This window comes from Anolis sagrei, chromosome 4, assembly GCF_037176765.1.
Source record: "Anolis sagrei isolate rAnoSag1 chromosome 4, rAnoSag1.mat, whole genome shotgun sequence".
NCBI classification, from domain to species: Eukaryota; Metazoa; Chordata; class Lepidosauria; order Squamata; family Dactyloidae; genus Anolis; species Anolis sagrei.
The window spans coordinates 38,915,335-38,938,772 of NC_090024.1; the positions used below are offsets into that span (position 1 = coordinate 38,915,335).

Here is a 23,438-nt window from a genome sequence, read left to right on the forward strand (position 1 = left end):
TCAAAAATTATTTACTGTCATAGCCAGTTTTTGTTTTGTTTTGTTTTTCAGCTGAAAGAGATGTTTCCTGGTTTTCGGTTGGCACTTCCACCAAAGCGCTGGTTCAAGGATAATTACAATCCAGACTTTTTGGAAGATAGGCAGTTGGGACTGCAAGCATTCCTACAGAATTTAATAGCTCACAAAGACATTGCTAATTGGTATGAGATATTCTTCTTCCTCATTATGTGATCAGCTTTAACCAAGAGATATTTTCCTTTCTGATACTGCAGCATAATGTGACTATAAATGGGTTGGTGTAGGTTTTTCGGGGTGTATGGCCATGTTCTAGAAGCATTCTCTTCTGACGTTTCGCCACAGATGCAGGCGAAACGTCAAGAGAGAATTTTTCTAGAACATGGCCATACAGCTTGAAAAACTTACAACCCAGTGATTCCGGCCATGAAAGCCTTTGACAATACATTGTGACTATAAACACTTGCATTTTCATTCTGTGTATGAAGGGTTTTGAAGTGCAGGAAGCTAAACTGCTGGTTTACAATAAGACAATTCTGTGCAACAGTTGAAATTGTTAAAGTGGTTTTGAGATTAGAAATGTATTTCAAATGGTTACATTCTAGCAACAATTTTGAGCAACAGTGTGGCAGGCGAGCAGGAATGTTAGGTGCATAGATTGGAAGACATAAACATAGTTGATATTCTTTGGAAGTGGTAGTGTGTCCTTATCCTATACAGTATGTCCTTAAGTATTGTCATTAGATTATGTTCATACTTGAATGTTTACGTTCCTAATATGCTTTTTTGTATGGATTTTTAATAACTTTAAACTATATGTTCTAAATAATTTTATATTTAATTTGCAAAAGTAATCCTTGATACTGCAATGTTGTATTTCATTGTTTTTATATAATCTGGATTTAGTGATTTAGTCCCGTTCCCCCCCCCCCCCCCCCGGCAGTATATTTCTTCAAAATAACAAAAAAAGTTACCAAAATAGAACTCCTCTTTTCTATTAAGACTCATTATGTAGAAACTTTTTTAAACCTTCGTTCCTTTAGAGATTTTTACTAATTCATAGTCCAGTGGTTTTTAATTGTTTGGCATACCAAATTCCCTTCAAGATCTTATAAAAGCTCTGGATCCCCTTCATAATATAGCAATTATGACATTTATACTTCATCTGAACATGTACAGTAGTATCCTCAAATACCCAATATCTGTTTGAAATGAAACAATATCTTAATAACATCGTTTTAATTGTTTCACAAACACAATGTTTAAAATGACAGGAAAAAAACCAGATATTTCTTTCCCAGAACATTTTTTCCTCTTTGAGTTCCAGAGATTACAAGTTCCCATTTGAAATTTATCAAATAAACTGGAGCCACTGCTGCCAAACAATTGCCAAAAAATCAATTGCATTGAAGTCTTTCAAACTGACCTATACAGTAAAGTTCAGCCAAACTTTTTGAGTAGATGTTGTTTGCATGTATGGAATAAGTGAATTCTTTGCATAGAATCTGGAAAAATCAATATAACAAAAAATAGTTGCACCACTAATGATCTAGTTAAAGAGTTTCCAAACTCTCTCAAAACAACTCATATTTCCTATTTAAAAAACCATAATAAATGCTTGATTTGCAAGTTTTATGATGCCTTAGTGACTTTTAAATCTCCACTCTGATGTTACATATTCTTTTGGTCTGTCTCTTCATTTTCCACCTCATCAGTCCTTGCATAACTTTCTGCACCACCTCATCTTCATACTATACACACCACTAGGAAGCAGAATATACTCTTCTCTCAGATGTGTGAAAAATAATAAAATCTACACATGGAGTCAATGCGTGGAATTGTTTACAGACGCTTCCATATGGAGAAGTGCTTCTCCTAAGTTTATCTGGAGATTGTTGTGTGGTGCTAAGCACAGGTTAGGGAGGTCTGCCACTTAGTGGCAAAAATGTTACTGCTGCCAAAGACAGTGTTCAGTTAGCTAAAACTAATACATTTTAATGACAAATAACCCAAAATATACATTTTCTGGTTCACTTTACTGTGAAAGATTCATTCAGATGAGATTTCCTTTCACTTTCCTTGGAGTGGGTTTTCATGGTTGGGGAAGAATTCAAACCATTCTCTCCAGATTCATAGTCCACTCAGTATAACTTAGGTGCTTTTGCTCAACTGACCAAAATTATTTTATGTAAAGGAAAAGATGAACTAGTGAATATCAATCAACAAATGACCCAAACAGTGTGCTAAAGGAATGAATTGACTTAGCTCAAGTACAGTAAAGTAGTTTTAACTTGTGTGTGTGTGTGTGTGTGTGTGTAGAGGAGGTTTGAGAAAGGTGTTTAACCTGTTAGCAGATCCCTTTGTCTAATGCACCATTGAATCTAATGTGCACCTCAGTTTTCAAAACCAAGAAAGTATTTGCTGGTGAATGTAATGCGCAGTGGCAAAAATGACAGTCTGTAATTTGGACAAAAAAAGGCGTGAATTACAGTGGCAACATCCTTATAATTCTTTCTTTAAAAACAAAAGTGTTAGAACAACAAAGCTTTCAGCAATGAAAAAGAAAACCTTTGGGTGCATCCATGCTGTAGAATGAATCCACTTTAACTTTAACAGGAGCTCCTGAAGTAATTCCTCCTTGGCTCAGCATTAATATTACTATATTATACAAATCTAATGCACACCCTAATTTTGGGAAGGCAATTTAGCCAAAAAAGATGAACATTCAATTCAAGTAAATATGGTATATTTTTTCCTGACAAGTTGAGCCAGAATCACGTGTATCTCCGCCCTATCCTAGAGGAAAAACCCAAAATGGTATTCAGTGCTCTGCTGTTCATAAAGAAGAAGGAGGGCAACACCTTGCAATAGCTGCACATTTCTGTACTGTACAACTTTCTGTTGAAGTCATTATTGCTCAACTTAGTACAACAATGATGAAATATATTTAGCAGAGTATCCTGAAACAACTTGTCATAACTTTCAGTCATTGCAAAAACCCAGACTTATCTACAAGCACTTTACTTGGACTACAATTTAGAACAGAAAGTCCAGCATTACTATGGTATTGCTCCACTGAAGTCCCCTTAAATATTTCCTGTATGCAGGACACCAAGGTATTTAACATTGTTTATTAGTTGAATATCAAGCATCATATTGTAGTTATAGGCACCTTACAAGATTGGACCAGAGATATAGTTCAGCATCTTTTTTCAACAGTTGGCAAGGAGCTTTTTTTGAGAAACTCCCAAACAGTCTATGAAGGCAGCACCTCTCTCCTGTTTGCCATTTTCAGCTTCTGATATTCAAGCAATTGGGCAGTGGGTTGGAGTAAATGATCCTGAGGATCCATTTTCATTCTATAATTATAATTTCGATTCTTTTTTGCTTCTGGCAAAAAGAGATTCCATTTGCAAATTTATATTTATAATTTGTTACCTGTCCAGTATATAATAGTATACATTTGAATTGCTTCTACTTTAGTAAAAGAAGACCTTTTGCCACCTACATAAACAATATTTCTGGTTATGTTTATTGCAACTGCCAAAACCTGCATAGCAAGCAAAACTATCTGACTTCTTGCCAAGACCAATTGATCTTGAGATTTTAAAAAGAGCTTGAATGTAATATCTGGGTTCTCGTGTCATCAGATTTACATGTGATAACTTTTAGTACTATTGAAAATGTCTTTATATAGGCAGTCCCCAAGTTACAAACAAGATAGGTTATGTAGATTTGTTCTTAAACTGAATTCGTTTGCAAGTCGGAACAGGTACTTTTTAAAGTGTAACTCCAAACACACAAGCCTTTGATAGTATAGGCAAGGGTTAACATCCCTGTGGTGTTTGTTTTGCTGTTTGTTCCCCTTTTTAGAGGGTTTCGCTTCACTTTATGTTCCTATGATAATTGGATTTTGAAAAAATTGGCTTACTATGAAACAAGGATTGGTGCTAAAGCTTCAGTGAAGACACCTTTTCCCCATGATAACTCTTCCAGGAGGGATTTTTTCTACCTAGGGGTAGATTTCTCTCACTTCCTGCTATCTCACCCCTGTTTGTTACTATGAGTCGTTTGTAAGTCAGATGTTTGTAACACAGGGACTGCCTGTACTCTATCATTCGGCCTGAAATCATTGCAGAGCAAGTGAAATCATGTATGAAAAGGACAAAGGCAGGCAGCAATGCTTTTGTGTAATAAGCTGTTCTGAGTTAGTCATTTGCAATCTCGTTCTAACATCTTTTCAAAACAATAGTTCAACCATGAACAGAAGGTCCACTGTAATATAACTATGTTTGGAAAGGGTCAGCACTTATAACTGTCAAATGAAGCAAGGCAGCATTGTTTCTGTTTTTCTAGATAGTTCATTCAGCAGAACAAATGTTATGACTGGAAATAATAATATATTCCCATACCCTGCAGACTGGCAGACCTTAAATCCTACAAACTCAGTGATGACAGGGTTACATGATAACTTGTTTTCTTTGAAATCCTCTTGCTTCCAAACCTTGGCTGCATCTGCACAGTAGAAGCTCTATGTGTATATTCAAATTTTCTCCTTTGGAATTTTCACAGAACAATGCCCTTTATTCTAAATAATTTAAGAGTTCATTTACTTGGATGTATTTTCTGTTTTAAAAAAGTTGTCTCTAAAAGATAGAAAGTGTACCTTTATGCTTGCATATAGAAATGCAAAGAAACATTTTTATACTAATTACTTTCGGTGTAAAATTTCCTTCATATTGATTGCATTTCAAATGGAAGCCACCTAATTTACATATTGGTAATCACAGTTGAACACCACACTCCAAAAAATTCTATTTCCAGCCAATTGAGACATGGCCACTTGTGTAAATAAAAAGTATTTTGAAGAAGAGGTAGATTTAACATGTTAAGTGTTACTCCCTAGGTTCCCCTAAAATTAAAAAAAAAATCAGAGTAGGAAAGACTTGTCTAGTCCAAAATATTAAATCATTGAAATCTTGGAAAGTTGCATAGAAGTTAGTTTTACTAACCTCATTATCAGTGTATGCAAATCTAACACATCATCAGAATAAGGATTTTGGGTTCATATATAAACCCTGATGTCTGTTTTAATCTTCGTAGTGGGCTAAAGCTTTGTGTTGGCAGGACTGCTGACCGAAAAGTCAGGGTTCGAATCCAGGGAGTGGGATGAGCTTCTCATGTGGGTACAAGAGAGAACCCTCACACAACATGGTAAAACATCCGGGCATCCCCTGGGTAACATGTAGATGGCCAATTCTCTCACAACAGAATCAACTTGCAGTTTCTCAAGTTGCTCCTAACATGAAAAAAAACCCTTTAATTGACTTTAGAGGTGTATAAAATGTTAGATTTTATTTTGAATAAGCTGTAATTTGGCATAATTAATGTTGATTATTTCAGACCTAAATTCAGATAAGTCGGAATTTAGTGCTTACATAAATACTCTTAATTTAATGAACCTGATAGGGGTGCAACTAACAATTGGATTAGACATGGGTGGAATTCATGTCATTCGCATATGTTTTGGAGTGCAGCTTCCCAGCTTTCCTCACTTTTAGCTAAAAAGGCTAGATTTCCTGGAAATTGCAGAGAGCTGCATGACTTCCATCCCAGTTCAGGCTAGCTCATTGTTCATACTTAAAGCAATGTGTCTTTTTGATCTAATTTATATTTTGAGGAATCTACCAGACATACCAGGCTACTTTAATTGCTTTTCTGTGTTGAAAAAAAACCTGAGGTCTTAAGAATCTGTTTACTGTTTGGGAAAAATAAGCACAGGGTTTGCATCAGTCTATAGGGGAAAAAATAGCAGTTCTAATGAAACCCAACTATTACAAATGCCATAATTGTTTAAATTGTTTTTGTTTATAATTGTTTAATGTTGGTAATTTAAAAAGTACTTAAACAATGCACTTTAATATTTATTTACCTTGACCTTTCTCTCCGCACCCCACTAGCAATGCATAAAAAGTTGTGTATATTAACATGGGATATTGTGATAGTGTAGTAACAGTAAAAAGAGTAAAATTTTATGGAAAACATTAAGGCTTTTTAAATTAAAATTCATTCTTGTGTTTTAATAAAAACCAGCTTCTTTTTCAAGAAGCATTTCATTTTGTGTGTATTCCCACACACAATGTGGCTTCAGGCTGCCCTGCTTGGGATGCTAACATCTTTTTCCAATTCTTTCCTAGCCTTGCAGTCAGGGAGTTTCTCTGCTTGGATGATCCTCCTGGACCATTTGATAGCCTTGAAGAGAGCAGAGTAAGTGTAATAACATTATTATTAGAACAGAATAGTTGAATGGCACTGTTAAATATAATAAGTATCCTATTTTATCTTTAGGGTATGCTGTTTATACAGTTTTGGTTGTTTTTTTATTTATCTTAGCCATAAAATATACATAACTGCCACAGAGCAAAAAGGCATCAGATGAATTATCTATGGACATCAACACAAGCCGCAAAATATAAGCAGACAGCAGTATCAGTGAAACAGAAGTAACTAAAAACGGAGAAGATGAGGATGGGATAGAAGTAGGGAGAAAACTGAGAAACAATCTGTAAGATTTTTCAGTTTGTTGAACTGTCATTTGCATTATTTATTTTCCTGTATCTCAGATTAAGTCTTGATAAAACTCAGTGTTTTTTCATTTTTTATAAAAGGTAGAGAATGTTCTATTTGTCACAGCTTTCAATCTCACATACATATTATTCTGCCTCTTGCTTTGTTTTTGGGCACTCAGTTTCAGGATGGCTGAAATCTTCCTCAGTGAAATGCCCTTTTTTCTTTCATGTTCCGTTCACCAGCCTTCTAATAACAAATGAAAACTATTTAGTCACAATTACAGTATACATTTTCATCATTTATTCATTATATTGCTCAGTCCCAGAATAATCTAATTTTGCTAAAATAGGATATTTTATTTAGAGTATGTTTTTTCATGCAGTATTTTCTTTTTGCTATATGGTTTTGTAAACATCAGAGACAGCATAATTGAATCTGAGAAGTGAAAAGATTGCTTCATTTATATAATAGGAATTACTTCACTAGTCCAGAGATTAACTGAATGTGCTGCAATCCTAAATGCAGAACACTGCCAAGTTGTATAGGGTTTTGTTTTGTTTTTTTGTTGTTTTGGGGGGGGAGCAGTCTTACAAATCAGTTGTGAAATATAAATTCTCCATTATTAATTGTAGGCTTCTTAAAAGAAAGAAAATGGTAGGTTCGTAGCCAATGCTCTGTTATTTCTTGCACCAAGTGGTTTTGTTTGCATTAATAGTTCACAGTAAGTATGATAGAGCTCACAGCAACAGAATTTATTGTATTTTTAAAATATAGAGAAGTTGAAAGGAAGAGAGGTGAAATACATTGACTATTCGTTGAGAAGATCTAAGAAGACTTTCATTTATAATGAAAGAGAATCAGTCACCCTTTGCTTTGCTCATCATAGCTAGACGTAAACTAGAACCCTACAGGAAAATACTACAGTGCTTTAGGGCATGTTGCCTTAGCTCACAGATAAGAAGGATATTTCTCTGGTGCTTCAGGCCAACTGTATCATTCTTTATTGTTCCATGTACAGTTGTTCCTTTTAACACATTGTTGGCAGGTGTATTAAAGGTAAAAAGAACTGCTGGCCTATTGCTCCTCACTGATTTTTGTTTTTAGGAAGTGCATCTTCAAAGAAATAATTCATTAATTCTGGTACTTACATTAAATTGAGAGGTAGGAAGGAAGGAGCGAGCAACCCCTTCCCTTAAAAGCAGTTCTCTATTGCCCTGTCCATCTGCTTTTTCCTTTAAAATCTTGTATTATTCCGCTTCCTATAGTACACTGGGAAACACTGTTGGAAGTGGAAAAGATAAGCAGCGGCATTTACACACACACCTTCTGCTGGACATACTGTTCTAGGATTAGAAAGAGTCACTCAGAGGTCCAAAACATTGTTGGACTGCTGCTGGCTAAAGTATATGAGCTTAGAAAAGGAAGGAAAGGAAGACGTAAAGTAAGTTCAGTTTATGGACATTAAATAAGAAATGACAAGGGAAATCTAGGGAGAGAGGATAAAGCATAATGCATCATGTCCACTCCACATTCCATAGCTCTTTTCCTTGCTTGCTTCTTTCTCTTTTCTCCATATTGTACCCTCCTACTACTACACTCTTACTACCTCTACCTTTTGTCTCTTTCTTTCACATATAGAGAAGAACCAACACAATATTTGGGACTTAAAAGTTCACAATGTGGCATATGCAAAGCAGTTTCATCATTTCTGCGTCCCTTTACTTCCCTTCCTTGAACACATGCATGAATACTTTAGGGACTTTCTTAACCCCATCTTTTTATACTTAGTTTTGGTGATTGTATGTATGAATCTCAGAAATCCCTGGAGAATTCAAGAGAACTTTTTGTACACGAGTGGCTCCTTAAACAGTCACAATTTGGGAATCTTTCTTAAATATTTGAAAATTGTAATTACTAAAGGTGCTTAGTTGCCTTCCTGCCTTCCTCAAAAACTGATGAAATTAAATTTCCATTAAATGTCCTTTCCACAGTTTATTGTCATCTGACAAGGCTGATGGAAGTAACGTCAACTGTCTGTCTAGCTTTCTGGTTATCTCGATAACTTTTGTTAATTTCCACACAAAGCTAGAGATGAAGGTTTAGACTAGGTGTTCTTGATAGTCAGCATAAGAAAAAAAAAACCCTACCTGTTCACTGAAATACAAAACAGGAGTGTCTCTTATCTATTAAGGAGTAGTGTCAAGTTGGGAAATAATTCTGCTGTATGATCACTTCTCTGTGAGAGAACCTAGCTGAACACAACACTACTCTCTTTGGAATAAATATGCATAGGATCATTATGAAGAGGAGGGACAAGATTCTTATTTGTTTGACAAACAAGGCCATCAAAACTATATAGGACAATGTAAGTTCAAAGCATGTAATTATATAAAGGCTTCTGCCATTGCCACTGTCTTGAAAGCAAGGGACATTTCCTTTAACAGTAGAATCTAAAACACATCATCTGTTTGATGTCTTACATCTGAATGAGAGAAGCAAAAACAATAGTGAGAGCCTTGCTAATTTGCTATTGACAACAGCAAGTCATGTAAAGGCACTTTTGGCTCAGTACAAGATGTCTGTATTTAAAAGAAATCATTTAAAGCTGTTGACGTATGATTGCATCTCTTTTGTTGATGTGGACATGAGATAAAACATATTTGTTTATTTTGGAATTATGTTGGTTACTGTTTAATTGATTTTGTCTCCTCCTGATAAATAAGCTGTATTTCATATTTAAATATTAGCAGTTTCCTGTTTTGTTTTGTTTTTGTTGGTTGGTTGGTTAATACCTTTAGAGTCAGGTTTTGTTCCTGTTTTGTTGTCCTAATTAGTGAATTAAATATTTAATCATGCTGGTTGTTTTGCCCTATAAGCTTCAAACAAGCTGTTTGTCTTTCTCTAAACCTAAAATCAAGAATGTAGAATCAATTTAATTGAATATTACCCCTTAGCTAATTTAAAATATGTGCAAAGTATGGAAATTACTTTGTTTGCCAATGACATGTTTTTGCATTGCTTCCTGGAAATTGAGCAAAATTGATAGGCAAAAGGTTGGAAGCTAAAAGTCAATTCACAAAAACTCTGAAAAGGCAATGAAGCAGGAAAGATTTGTGGGGGGGGGGATCAGGATAATTTGTATTAATGGTAGACTTTTTAATTTGCTAATTTTGTGAAATATAATACCATGTGAAAAAAAATCAGACAATTTTATTGGCATCCTAACTTTCTTTCCTATATTGGTGACAGTTTTGGATGGCAACTTAATACCTTCCCCAATAATTTATCCATCCTTCACCTTTATTTGTCTGTTTTCTAGGAAGCTGATGTCACTTTTCCTCAACCCACATTTCCTGCTTTTATTTTAAAATCAGTTTCTGTAATGGTGCAAATAACATAAAAATCCTTGATCCAGTGAATTTCCTTACTATTATACAGTTCTTTAGGCAGAGTGCACCAGATTTTGTAAAGCAAAACATTCGAAAGGATTAGAAAGATTTCCAATAGCCTGCCTTTTTGCTGTGTCACTATAGCAACAAAATGCAATAGATTTTTTAAAAAGGAGAATAAGTGAGATTGTGGCAAACCCTATGGAAAACTTCGTCCTTGGGATATCCAAACCCTGTTTCCACTTCCGAACTGGAAATAAAGTGAGAATTTTACCTTGGGTATGCCTTGTATAACCATACCTACTGTACATGTGCAAGGCATGCAGAATACTTGTAAAAATGATCTTGTGCACTACTAAATAGAACTTTAGAATAATACCATAGCCTGGACTGACAAACAGTTTATTTTTGAAATAAACTTGAGATCCATAAGCATGTGGACAATTTCAACAGAAAGGAGGAAACCATGGAAATAGAACAAAATCTGGCTACCAGTTTTTAAAAAAGCTCTAAAATCAGGACATCAAATAAAGAACAGTCGGAAAACAAGGGAATTCCAGACAGAATCCATCAGGGCTAGTTAACACCTCCCAACAAAGATTCCCCCAATCAGCAGCCAGCCAGGCTTTGAAGCTACAAGGCCATTAAATGCTAATCAAGGTGACCAGTTGCAACATTCACACTTGCCTCATACAGACAAGAGTTATTTCTCTCACCCTGGACATTCCACAGATATATAAACCTCACTTGCCTAGTTTTCCAACAGACCTCACAACCTCTGAGGATGCCTACCATACATGTGGGCAAAACGTCAGGAGAGAATGCTTCTGGAACATGGCCAGACAGCCTGGAAAACTCACAGCAACCCAGTTTATTTTTGATGACATAACAAAAAAAATGCACCGGGGGAAACAGAATACCTGCAATATGGTTCAAAACCAACCCCTGGTTATGCATTTTCCATCCCAATATTATTTATTTATCATTTATTTATTTCCTCTATTTTAAAAACTATTTAAAATAATCATATGAAGTATGCACATGCACCAGTAAGAACCCTCCCTGTAAGTGATTACATATTACAAACATGTTTTAGCTGGCAAAAGGAAATAAATATCACTGGATCTCGTTGTACGTGAGTTCGTTCACAGAACAATTATTTTTCCCATAATTCTCCAGTCAACTTGGACAGTAGGCAAACAAGTAATTTTTCCAAGTGTATTTTCCTAAGTCTTCTGCTGTTGCTACAAGATTTTACTACAGGAGCGATCGTTTCAATTTCTTTGCATTTTAGTTCCCAAGCACTTAAAATCATGTAGGACTAATTCACATGGTTATCTTGTTGTTCAAGTCAGATGGTGAAGTTACAACATGCATCTTGTTTTAGAGATCTCATATTCATGTTGCAGTCACAGCATTTGTCATTCTGAAAGTGTATTGAAATGTAAGTTGAAACAGCTGTTACAAATTGCTATTTCCCACATACCAGACAGTCCATAAGGTCTTTTGTCACAGAAACAACTCCCACCACCACCAGAAGTTTGAGAAATCTTGACCATATTATTGCCTCATTTGTGTATCCATTGAGAAAATCAAGGGGCCCCCTGGTTGCGCAGCGGGTTAAACAGCTGTGCTGCTGAACTTGCTGACCGAAAGGTTGGCGGTGAGTGGGGTGAGTTCCCACTGTTAAGCCCAGCTTCTGCCAATTTGCAGTTCGAAAGCATGCAAATGTGAGTACATCGATAGATGCAGCTTCTGTGGGAAGGTAATGGCACTCCATGCAGTCATGCTGGCCACATGACCTTGGAGGTGTCTGTGGGCAATGCTGCCTCTTCAGCTTAGAAATTGATATGAGCAACACCCACCCGGAGTTGGACATGACTAGACTTAATGTCACAGGAAACCTTTACCTTTTTAGAAAATCAAATCCAGGTTCTATGCACTGTGGACATTTTAGTTCAAAGTCTTACAGCAGGAAAATAATTTAATCATTGTAAAGTCTTCAGATTTCTTTTGCAGAACTATTGAATGTTGTGCTGGGAGAAAGATAAGATACGCCTTAAGTAAATAAAGTGTTGCTTATTTTCTTCTAGGCTTTCTGTGAGACATTAGAGGAAACAAATTACCGTCTGCAAAAGGAACTCATTGAAAAGCAGAAAGAAGTGGAAGCTTTGAAAAAAATATTAAATGAAAAAGAGGTTTATATACATGCTATGGAGAAAAGGATTGGGTAGGTGGAAAAAGTGTTTGAAAATAGACCACAGTTTCAACATCAGCAAACAGAACAATATTTCATGTACTCTTCCATAATTTCTGAAAGCTTCCTTTTCTATTGCAATTCCTCCCTCCCTCAAGATTTTATCCTTGAAAGCCAGGAGATGTTCTGAAATAACCTGTTATACAATAGAGGGAACTGTAATTGAAAGAGGCTTCAAGTTCCATTTGTTTGCAAATAGGCAGTGGAGAACATGCTTTTTGGCACAGCACTTGTGCAGCTTACGTCAGCAAACTAACTTTTGAAAAATGAGTACAGGGAAAGCAGCAAAACTTGTAATTTCCACAACCTAAAGTCTTTTGTAATATATGCAGCAGGAGGAACCTCTTCTTGGTTTTATAAAAAAGCTTTTAGTGGATTTTCTAAACTAAATTCAATTTCTTTTTGGTATTCTAGTTTCTAAAATATTCACTTTTCAAGTTATAATCAGATTTGCAATGCAAACTGGGCAAAGTATTTTGAAATGGTTATAAGACAGTGATATAACTGTTTTGAATAGTTGTCTTGCTTAATATCTCTAATTTGTATAAAGTTTGTTTCTTCAAATTAAATGAAAAAATGTAATGATATGTAGAAGAATGCTATTTGGTTCAGATCCAAATTTTGGAAATCTAGGTTCAGTTTGGCCCAGATCACTGAAGACCCATTGCATTCCATTACAGACCCTGACTCAAAAAGAAAATTTCAGCCATTCATATCATCAGCCCTTCTTTATTTTCTGCTGAAGAAAACAAAAACTATTTTAACTATTTTACCTGCCAGGTTTAGACAGAGAAGAACAGTCCATTTTACAGGGGGAAGTGGTTAAAGAGCTAGACCATTTCCCCCTGTTTTCCTATTATTCCCCAACGTGGAAACAACCTTCGTTTATGATATTGGAAAGAGGTGGGGGAAATAACCAACGGAAATAAGGCAAATTATTTTCCTCCTTCAATTCCCCTCTCAAATAAAATAAACTATCCTTCTCTGTCTAAGCCCCCTTTTGGAGTCTGCCTGAATAATGGAACAGTACCAAAATGTGTAGACAGAAATATATCAAAGCGGGGATTATCCCAGACAGATTTCAAGCAGGTAACTCTAGGTATTTTTTTGGCATGAACCTTAAAAGTTCACTGGATTTCTAAAAACAAAAACAATTTTGAAAAGTGATAGACTTTTGTTCTTATCATGGCATTATTTCCCTAGAACAAGATTTCTCAAGCAAGCTAGCTTTTTATAAATCTGTATATTTTTATACGGGGGTTCTCAAAGACTCAAATATTATTTTGACGATTCTTCCAAGTTGAAAAGATGGAGAAAGGATGTCTTAGAACCAACGTGCTGAACTTATTTTCTTGACACATGTGCTTTAGAACATTCAGCTAAATCTGTTAAATTATAAGTAAGATAATGTGAGTGTAATAAATGACAGCTTACTTGATAAGTACTTTGTTTTATTCTACCCCGAGTTTAATTAATGAAGACAGTAAGAGAATGTCTAGAATCCTTTACAAGCACTCCAGTTGATGAAATCAGTTATTGAAACCCCATGTTCCCTCTTAAGGACTCTAGCGGTCTGGGCTGGTGTTAGAAACACTCTTTCTTGGCCCCGTCATTCTCACATTCTGCTTCTTTCAGAATCATAAGACTAAGTCTCCAGAGAAGGAGTGATTGAGAGAGATTCATCACTCTTGGTTTTTGATCTACAGGTCTCACCACCTAGTTGCTGGGGTTTTTCCACCTTTAGCCATTGCAGTACTGCCAAGTGCTACCTCTTAAGATGCTAGAGCAGGCTGCTGATTCTGTAATGCAGTGGCAATATATCTCTGCTTATTCGCCATTTATAATGAAATATTAATCTTGGGATCTGGTCCTACCTCAAATAAGTTCCAGTTAATGTTCAGCCTTTTTGAATCTGCCTCCAGCATAATGCCCAAGTTCTAACAACAGCAACTAGAGGCAATAGGAAGGGACTGTCGCTTCAGACTGACCACAAGTTCATTGAACAAATTAATAAATTACAAGAATGCAAATAGAAGGCTAGGCTAGGCTAGGCTAGGCTAGGCTAGGCTAGGCTAAACAAGATAAAAGATTTCTTTCCTTGGACTTGTTTTTAATTTATTTTTAAATGTATTATCATATATACTCAAGTGTAAGCTGACTTTTTCAGCCCTTTTTTTAGACAGAAAAGCCCCCCTCGAGTCAAAGTTATTTATTATTTTACTCTGTCATTATTATTTTTATTACATTTATTATTTTACTCTCTTATTATTATTATTACACTTACATTATTTTTCTCTATTATTATTGCATATTATTTTACTCTATTATTGTTATTATTACATTTATTATTTTGCTCTCAATATTGGAAGGACACATATGCACATTTACATTGAAATAGGTTAGAATAATGTTTCAATCAGAGTTGGACAGTTTTATCTTAAATTACACTTTTATGTAAATATTCAAAAACATTTAACCTACAGATGCCTCAATCAATGTAATTTTATTGGTATCTATTTTTATTTTGAAATTTACCAGTAGCTGCTGCATTTCCCACTCTCAGCTTATACTCATTTTCTCCGTTTTTTGTGGTAAAATTGGATGCCTCGGCTTATATTAGGGTCGGCTTATACTCGAGTATATATGGTATATGACTCTATAATTGTTTTTACTTTGTGTGGTGTGTATTTTTAATTTTACTGTTTTTGGAATCTTTAGTGATTTGCTGCTAATAAAGATGCCAGAGATAATTTACTATGTAATTTCAATTACTTCATACGCTCTGTCCCCATAAACATTGTGACCAGATTTAGAATTGTTCCACAGTGCTTTGTTCTCTGCAATTCTGTTTCTGAACTAAATTGGGATAATTTAACCAATCTAAGGCTGATATATATTGGTAAGAATCAACAGAATCTTGTTTTTTTACTCCTGATTTGATCTAATCAGGTGATCAATGTACGAACTAAACAGTGGTTCTCAACCTGTGGATCTCAGATGTTTTGGCCTTCAGCTCCCAGAAATCCTAACACCTGGCAAACTGGCTGGGATTTCTGGGAGTTGTAGATCAAAACAGGTTGAGAACCACTGAACTAAAGGAAACTTTACAAAGGTGTTTTTTTATTATTTGTTGCTGAATTGTCTTTAATATGTTTTGACTTTTTCTAGGAATTTAAATTTAGGAGACACGAAATCTCATGCTTTGTCAGGACAGGAGAGTGAGAGCAGTGGAGAAGTAGAATCATCTGCAATAGAGGCAGATCAAGAAGCCTTGGAAGGAGACAACCGGTAATTTTAAAATCCAGTAGCATTATTTTTAAACTAGTCTTGTGAATGCATTATACTTGCAGGCTGAAGGTATCATTCTCAAGAATATTTCCCCAAATCATTTCAAGGAATTTATTTGGTGGATATTTTCCCGTCTTTATGTTTTTATCCTCTACAAAAGGCCTTTTTACCAAATGGAGGCTAAAACTAGAATAGCTTCATCCTCAGCAAATCTGGAAATAGTTTGTCAGACTGCAGGGAGAAGTGGTTTATACATTTGGAATAAATGGCATTAAATGAGGTTTCTCAGTGTTGCACAGATCAGAATGATGAGATAGATTACAGCCATCCAGCTGAATTGCCATTACATGACAAACATCTTTATCTATTCTTGCAGTTCTGAAAAGGAGATTCCAGAGACCTCTTGGAGTGATTCATTGACTGTAAACCCTATACCAGGAATTGAAGTTGCTGAAGTAGCTTATGCAGCTGATTGATGAGATGTAAACAACAACACCAGCTGCTTTTACGACAGTACAAAAATCAATGAATCACGATACCTAGAACATGTTGAACAAAAGCATAGAATGCTATAAAGCAGAAGACATTGAGGCACAAACTCGAATGTTTACATAGATCGACCTTGGATAAGCCTTTGGCATAGGAAGGATAATCAGCGCTGCATTGACTCAGCTGTTATCTAGACTTTATAGATATATATTAATAATATATTAAAAGCTCTGGTTAAGGCCAGGTCAAGTTATGCCTAGAACCTGAAGTTATATGTATCAGTTATAATTTGTCAATATGTAAACCCTGTATATCATATGTGTAGATACCAATCATGTTTGTTTACCATTTGGCATGTTGTATATCACATATTTGCTCCTAATACAATGCACCTTTTTCTATGGGCAGCTTTTGGTATCTGGTTTTTCAGGTTCTTTATATAAGCATATAATGTTACCCGATGGGAACTCTGTATTTCAGGCTTAAGAGGATACACCTGTTGTGTTTTTTAATGTTTAAGTGTAACTAATGGACATGTAAATGTTAATGCAATAAGCTAGGAAAGCTCACAGTACCAAAATAATATTTCAAGAATGGGAACATGACAGAAGGGAGATAATCTTGGAGGAATAAGTTATAGAACTCGCACTGTGGATGTTCACCTTCACTTGAAAATAATGTAAAAGTTGATGAAAATACTAAACTGTTGTTTTTTTTAAAAAAATCCATTATACTTTTGCCACATGATCACAGAATCAAGAACTCTGCCTTATATAAAGAACACTACCTCTTTGTTGCTAATGCATAAGTGCGTTCTTTCACATACATATATTATATAGAGAAAATGTGTGTTGTTAAGCCATACCTCTGCACAATTAATTAACTTGGTTAAGTCTATTTGCAATGTATGTGTTTAGAATATTACACATGAATGTGCTACAACTAGTTCTGTAGCTCATTTCTCTTCAAATTGTGTGAAGTCCAGTGATGCACTTTATAATTAAAAAAAAACTTCTCATGCCAAAGTCATTGTCTTTATTGTGACTTGAGCTTTTGGACTTGGAGAAGATGAACACGGTTTGCACATCAGTGCCTCTTTGTGTTTTGTTTGATACAGATGTTTGCTATAATAGCGTGGGTCGGCTTTATGGAACCTTCAAGACCATTCTGCCCAGCAGTTGTTTGCTGAAAGTGCCTTTTTGTCTGTTCTTCTAGTGGAGAGAATACTGCTTTTCTTCACTTCTGTGCCACCTACTTCTTTGTTGGTATGCTGTTAACACAGAGTTTCTATGTGTTCCGAGGTTTCAATGCTCACTTTGTTTTTTGAGGAGTAATGACAAAGATCTCTGTAGAACCATCTGGGGAAACCATCTGTGGAAAATAAATCTTTGGTCATGATGGAAATTTGTCTTTCTCTCTTCTGTCAAAGAATATAGTCAGTTCAAAGTTTATAGAGTCCACAGGCAACTGACTCATTGGTTCAAGCAATTGCCATGGTCAGTAGTCATGTGCATTCGGGACTTAACTTGATTTCTTTTGTGTTCCGGCTTTCGGTGGGTGCCCCGATCCCTTTTCGTCTGAGCCTCCCAAAATCGGGAGGTCAGATATTTGTCTTTCGTTTTCGGAGCCGAAAGATCTGTTTTCTTTCAGCACATTATTGAGGAGGGGACTTCACCTGTAGGCCCAAAGCACTTGAGCCTACACACCTGGGGCTAGCAGGGCCTGCAGCCGAGCACCGAGTAAGGAGCGCTTCTCACTTGGCGTTCGGCTACAGGACCTGCCAGGCCCCACGCAATCGATCCGAAAAGCAGGCCCACCTTCCTTTCATATCAGTTGCATTTTTGTTTCAGGGGGGACCTTTTCATTTCATTCCATCCATTTGGATGGCATGAAACAGAAACTTAAATGAAACGAATGGGACAAATTTTAGGCCCATGACTAGTGGTCAGTGAAATATTAATATTTCCTTTAAATACATATTGGGTGTGATTAAGACTTCCTGTGAGAAGGATTCTCCTGACAGGATGCTTCACTGAATAAAGGAGGAAAGTGATCTGTCAACAGGTCACTTAAAGATGCAATCGAACAATAGTTACATTTGTCCATGTTGCAGAATAGAAACAAGTTCTTAAAATTCACTCAGTCTGCAAATTACATTATTACTTTTTTTTAAATCATATTTTGGACATTCAAGCATAAGAACTATGTCAGAGCTCACCAAAGGCCTACCTAATCAGATATTTTGTGGCCTCAGTATCCAACTATAAGTCTATTGCAGGCATGAACAAACTTCAGCCCTTCAGGTGTTTTGGATTTCAACTCCAAGAAATACCAACCAGCTTGCCAGATATTAGGAATTGTGGAAGTTCAAAACACCTGGAAGGCCAAAGTTTGCCCATGCCTGGTCTATGGGAAACCCTTTTTGCAAGACATTAGTGTATTGGGTCCCTTATGTCAGGCTTCCCAGCAGCTGATAAACAAAGGTATACTGTTTCTGATGTTGGAAAAGATATATAGCCCATCTGAGTAGTATCATCAATGATTCCGTCCTTCATGAATTGATTGTACCTCCTTTAAAACCACCCAGGTTGGCAGCTTTAACTATATATTGTGACAGTAAATTCTACAGTTTATGCGTTATGTGAAAAAGCGCTTCCTTTTATCTATCCTGAATCTTCTATCATTTAGCTTCAACAGATTTTAGCATTTCTGAGTTCTGGTATTACCAAGAGAGGGGAAAATGCTGCCTGTCTACTTTCTCCATATGATGCATAATTCATAAACCTCTGTTATATCTCCATTTACTTGTCCTTTTCCAAGTGAAGCGCCCACAAAGGACATAACATTTCCTTACAGGGCAGTTTCTGCTCCTTGAACATTTTGGTTGCCATTTTTTTGCTCTTTCCTTGCTAAAGTGAAATAATCCTCTGAACTGAACACAGTTTTCTAGAAGTTGAATACTGTTAACAGGGCAGTATGATATCAGCAGTTGTCTTTCCAATTTTGCTTCTTTTTTCCAGCAAGTGATCTCTGGCTTTACTTTTTCATTGCATTTCTCACAACACTAGGATTCCTTTCTTGGTCAAGTTTTGCAAGCTCAGACCTCATCAAGATATTAACATGGTGGAGAGGGGGGGGGGGGCTAACCTAGCATTAATCATTTTACATTTTTATTCTCATCACCAGGTATCACAGATATAAACCAGATTAAAATATATCCGAACAGAATTCAAAAATTTTACAAAAAAGCAGTAGTTAAAAAAACAGTTTGCATATGTTATATGACAAATAGCTTTTCTTAACATACACGTCAAGTCCAAGGCCCATGAGCCAAATTTGGCCCACTATCTCATTTTATATGGCTCTCAAGTCTTTCAATGCCAGGGCAACATAGTTAAATTTATACAGTCTTACAATTATAAATGGCCTTTGAAGGCAGCCATAAGGCTGAAGTGGCCCTTGATGAAAATGAGTTTAATACCTCTGCCTTAATAGAACTATTATACGAGCAAATAAAAATATCTACTGAAGGAGACTTGATCACATGTTCTAAAAGAGACTGAGGTGCCTTCTCACGTATCCTAGTCAACTTACATCAAGTCTGTGTTGAGACACTAGGAAGAACTCAGACCAATCTTAAGAGGTGGGCAGGATGTTCTGTTGCCCCCTCATGCAACCTCTTCTAACCTGTTGTCTCGATGCTGCTTGAGGGATTATGGAAATTATAGTTCAATACATGTGGGAAACCTCGAAAAGAAACAGACCAGGCTATACTCATTCTTCCCCCATTACTGCAGCAGGTCTTAAATATTAAAATAAGGCAATGTTGTGTTCACACAACCAGCAATAAATTTGGCAGTACTCCTGCCCATTTATGTGGGACAAAATGCAGCATTGCTGAAACTGGGTCAGGAATAAAAGGAGTGCTTTGCTGAGCCGTAAAACAGGACAGACAGCCTGCCCTTGGGTGCACCCGCAAGGGCTGTATTACTGGATTTGAAAATCTTAACACATATGTTCTAGATTGAATGTGTCTCTTCAAGTTTGCTTTATTATGGTATGTGCATGTTGTGACTTCCATATCACAAATTATTTTTAAACAGCTACTTAACAAAAGTATATGCCTTTTGGCTAAATTAACTGTAATTATGGGGTGAATATCCCTTATCTGAAATGCTTAGACTTGGACGTTTTTTGGATTTTGGAATACCAGTATTTACATATACAGTAGAGTCTCACTTATCCAACCTTTGCTCATCTAACATTCTTTATTATCCAACACAGTCTGCCTCCCGCCTGGATCCACTGCTATTTCAATACATTGCAATGTTTTGGTGCTAAATTTGTAAATACAGTAATTACTACATAACGTTATTGTGTATTGAACTTCTTTTTCTGTCAATTTGTTGTAAAATAGGATGCTTTGGTACTTAATTTGTAAAATCATAACGTAGTTTGACATTTAATAGGCGTTTCTTTAATCCCTCCTTATTATCCAACATTTTTGCTTATCTAACGTTCTGCCAGCCTGTTTATGTTGGATAAGCGAGACTCTGCTGTCCATATATAATGAGATCTCTTGGAGATGGGACCCAATCTAAATGGGAAACTAATTTTTCATAAACATATTTGGTAATTGAAGTTAATCAGATAACTTTTGTACATGAAATATGAACTATTAGGAAGCAAAGGTATCACTATCACAGCAAACCATGAGGACAATTTTGGATTTGGGAGCATTTCCGGATGAAGGCTGCTCAACCTGCACTGAAATGCTATAATGGAAAGTGGGACCAAATGGGCGTTTTGTGATATATTGGAAAGTGAGATTTACTGTTTCCATGCAGCAGGATCCATGTTTCCATATGGAATCTATCACAACTTTACATGATGTTGCCTATTCATAATTAGTTTAGATTCTGATGGCCTCTTAGAAACTTTGGTCATGTTTATAACATAGCAATTCAACAAAAATTGTAAAAATTCAACCACCACTTCTGGTTTGCTTCAGATGCCTTTATAGATTGTTAAAATTAATAAAGCATAAGCCAATGATTGTTCTGAAATACAATTGTGGTACTCGTGAAGTTTTTCCTTTTGAAGGCCTAAAACTTGAAACTGACCCTTTATTTTTTTTAAAAAAAAGATTATAGCTCTAGAAGCCAATTAAAAATGTTCCAGCACAACTAATGAGGGAATGAATCTCAAAAGAAGGATTCAAACATGTAGCGTCATAAACTCCTTGCTTTCACTGTGGAAGATTCATGCACTTCAACATTTCCCCGTTAAATAAGATGTCAAGTACCTTTCTTCCAAGGATAATTGGATGATAATTTCCAGAGAAGGCCAAACTAGAAATTGCTAGAAACTGTAACACTAATATGTTGCTTCTGTCAGTCTCCAGCTGGAGAAAGAGAAGGGAGAAAGATCAGAAATTTCTTCTCCCCTTGCTCCATAAAAGCAACTACAGACTTTCAAAGTGTATAGTTGGAAATAGGAAAAATGAATAGGATATGGATAAAGAAATCCAAACGTTGTTTTGTTATTGTGATTGCAGGTTTACTGGAAGAAGAACACCCTGAAGTCTGGGAAATTTTAAAGAAGCTGTAGAAAGGAGGAACAGAAACCCAAAAAAAGCATTACTGTTTGAGAGAACAAGGAAATCAATTGTGCATTACCTCTGCAGACATGCATTAAATGGTGCCTTTATTTGCTTCCCAGAACAATTATCTGAAGACAGAAAACATTTATTATCAAAACACTGGTGCATTGTTGGAGTTAGATTTATGACCTGGTTTTACAGTATTATCATTACTTTTAAAAATGTGTGTGTGTAAGAATGACTTTGTTTTGAACTTATGTCTAAAAATGTTTATGCAGACATTTTGATTCCTTTTTGATCCTGTGAATTATGTGTAACCTTAGAATCAGAGTTCAAAAAGTTCCATTGCTGAACAGCCTCCACCACACTCTGGGGCAGAGAGTTCCACTCCTGAACAGCTCTTACAGTTAGGAAGTTCTTCCTACTGTCCAGGTGGACTCTACTTCCCTGTAGTTTGAAGCCAATGTTCCACATCCTAGTCTCCAGGGCAGCAGAAAAAAAGTTTGCTCCCTCCTCCCTATGACTTCTCCTCACATATTTATACATGGCCCTCATCATGTCCCCTCTCAGCCTTCTCTTCTTCAGGCCCAGCTCTTTAAGCCGCTCCTCATAGGGCTTATTCTCCAGACTCTTGGTCATTTTTGTCGCCCTCCTCTGGACACATTCCAGCTTGTCAACATCTCCCTTCAGTTGTGGTGCCCAGAATTGGACACAGTGTGATTCCAGGTGTGGTCTGACCAAGGCAGAATAGACAGGTAGCATGACTACATTTTTTCTAGTTCTCACTCATGAGTTGAAGAAAAGATGTCAAGATTATTTTATGCACTATGTTTGTGGCACCTTCAACACATTTTTATATCTTAAACTTTTGTAATCCATAGTCCACTTCCATTGGTTTATGTAATAAACTAACTTCTTAATGGCTCATGGTGGTATACAGACATGCTTATATGGAATTCTAATCAATCTCAATGACTGAGCATTTGGAAAAAGTGAGTGCTAATTCTGCAGTCACTAAAATGTAATACGAAGCATGTCTTGCTTTTCTGGACAAATACTCCAGTGCTAAGAACAAATGCAGACTGACATCCATTCATGTGGTTTTGGTTGCATTTGGCCACAATCATGGAGATGGCTTTCTCCAATTTTAGGATCTATTTTGCAGAATTCCATAGAAGCTGAAAATTATTTATGTTGATAGACATATCACAAATGGATGGAACTTTGAAGTTGCAAGAAAGAGAAAATTAGCATCATTAGTCATGCAAAGGTTTATCCATGGTATCACAATTGGTACATTTTTCGTTAAGGAATCTGAAATCCTTTGCTACTGGTTGCTTATCATATAACATTGGAGCTATCACTCTATATTAAGATTTTTCCACTACCGATTTCTGGAGACTGGCAATTGTATTGTAGTTAAATGCCTGCCAGTGGAACTAAGGTAATTACATGGAATTGATTAGTACACCATGTTGCTGTTGTATCTTGCATGCTATTTATTATACCTGCCAGCAATCATACATTCCAGTATTTCCTGATGTTCATTTTCCATATCTGCTAATGATTCAAAGCTTTCTCCTCCTAGCTACATATATACTTTCTGAGTAAAAATCAGCACAACAGAACATCTGGCTTGATTTGAAACTTACCCGGACCTACAGTCCAGCAGTTGCATTTTCTATGTATTGCAAAATTAGATTCCAAAGCCACTTGAATCAAGATTCTGCCATAAAATATGGAGAGAGTAAAACTGGTGGTGGTTGATCATTCCCAGTAGTGCTTAGTTATGCTTGCTCTTTGAGATTTTTTTGGGCTACTTCAGAAG

At 36.2% G+C, this 23,438-nt stretch overlaps 1 protein-coding gene across 3 annotated transcripts in view; it reads left to right on the forward strand.

Annotated features, from left to right (window-relative positions):
• SNX16 (sorting nexin 16) overlaps positions 1 to 22,535 on the forward strand; it is a 34,055-nt gene extending 11,520 nt beyond the window's left edge. For 2 of the 3 annotated variants that reach the window (XM_060775542.2, XM_067467381.1), the window contains exons 4-8: positions 52 to 200; positions 6,213 to 6,282; positions 12,068 to 12,204; positions 15,400 to 15,519; positions 15,896 to 17,412. In XM_060775542.2, the coding sequence (XP_060631525.2) occupies positions 52 to 200; positions 6,213 to 6,282; positions 12,068 to 12,204; positions 15,400 to 15,519; positions 15,896 to 15,995 (576 nt within the window). In that variant the 3' untranslated portion in view covers positions 15,996 to 17,412. Of the gene's footprint in view, positions 1 to 51; positions 201 to 6,212; positions 6,283 to 12,067; positions 12,205 to 15,399; positions 15,520 to 15,895; positions 17,413 to 21,565 lie in introns of those variants that run through there. The other variant, XM_067467382.1, reaches the window with a different exon arrangement.
• The last annotated feature ends 903 nt before the right edge of the window (positions 22,536 to 23,438 follow it).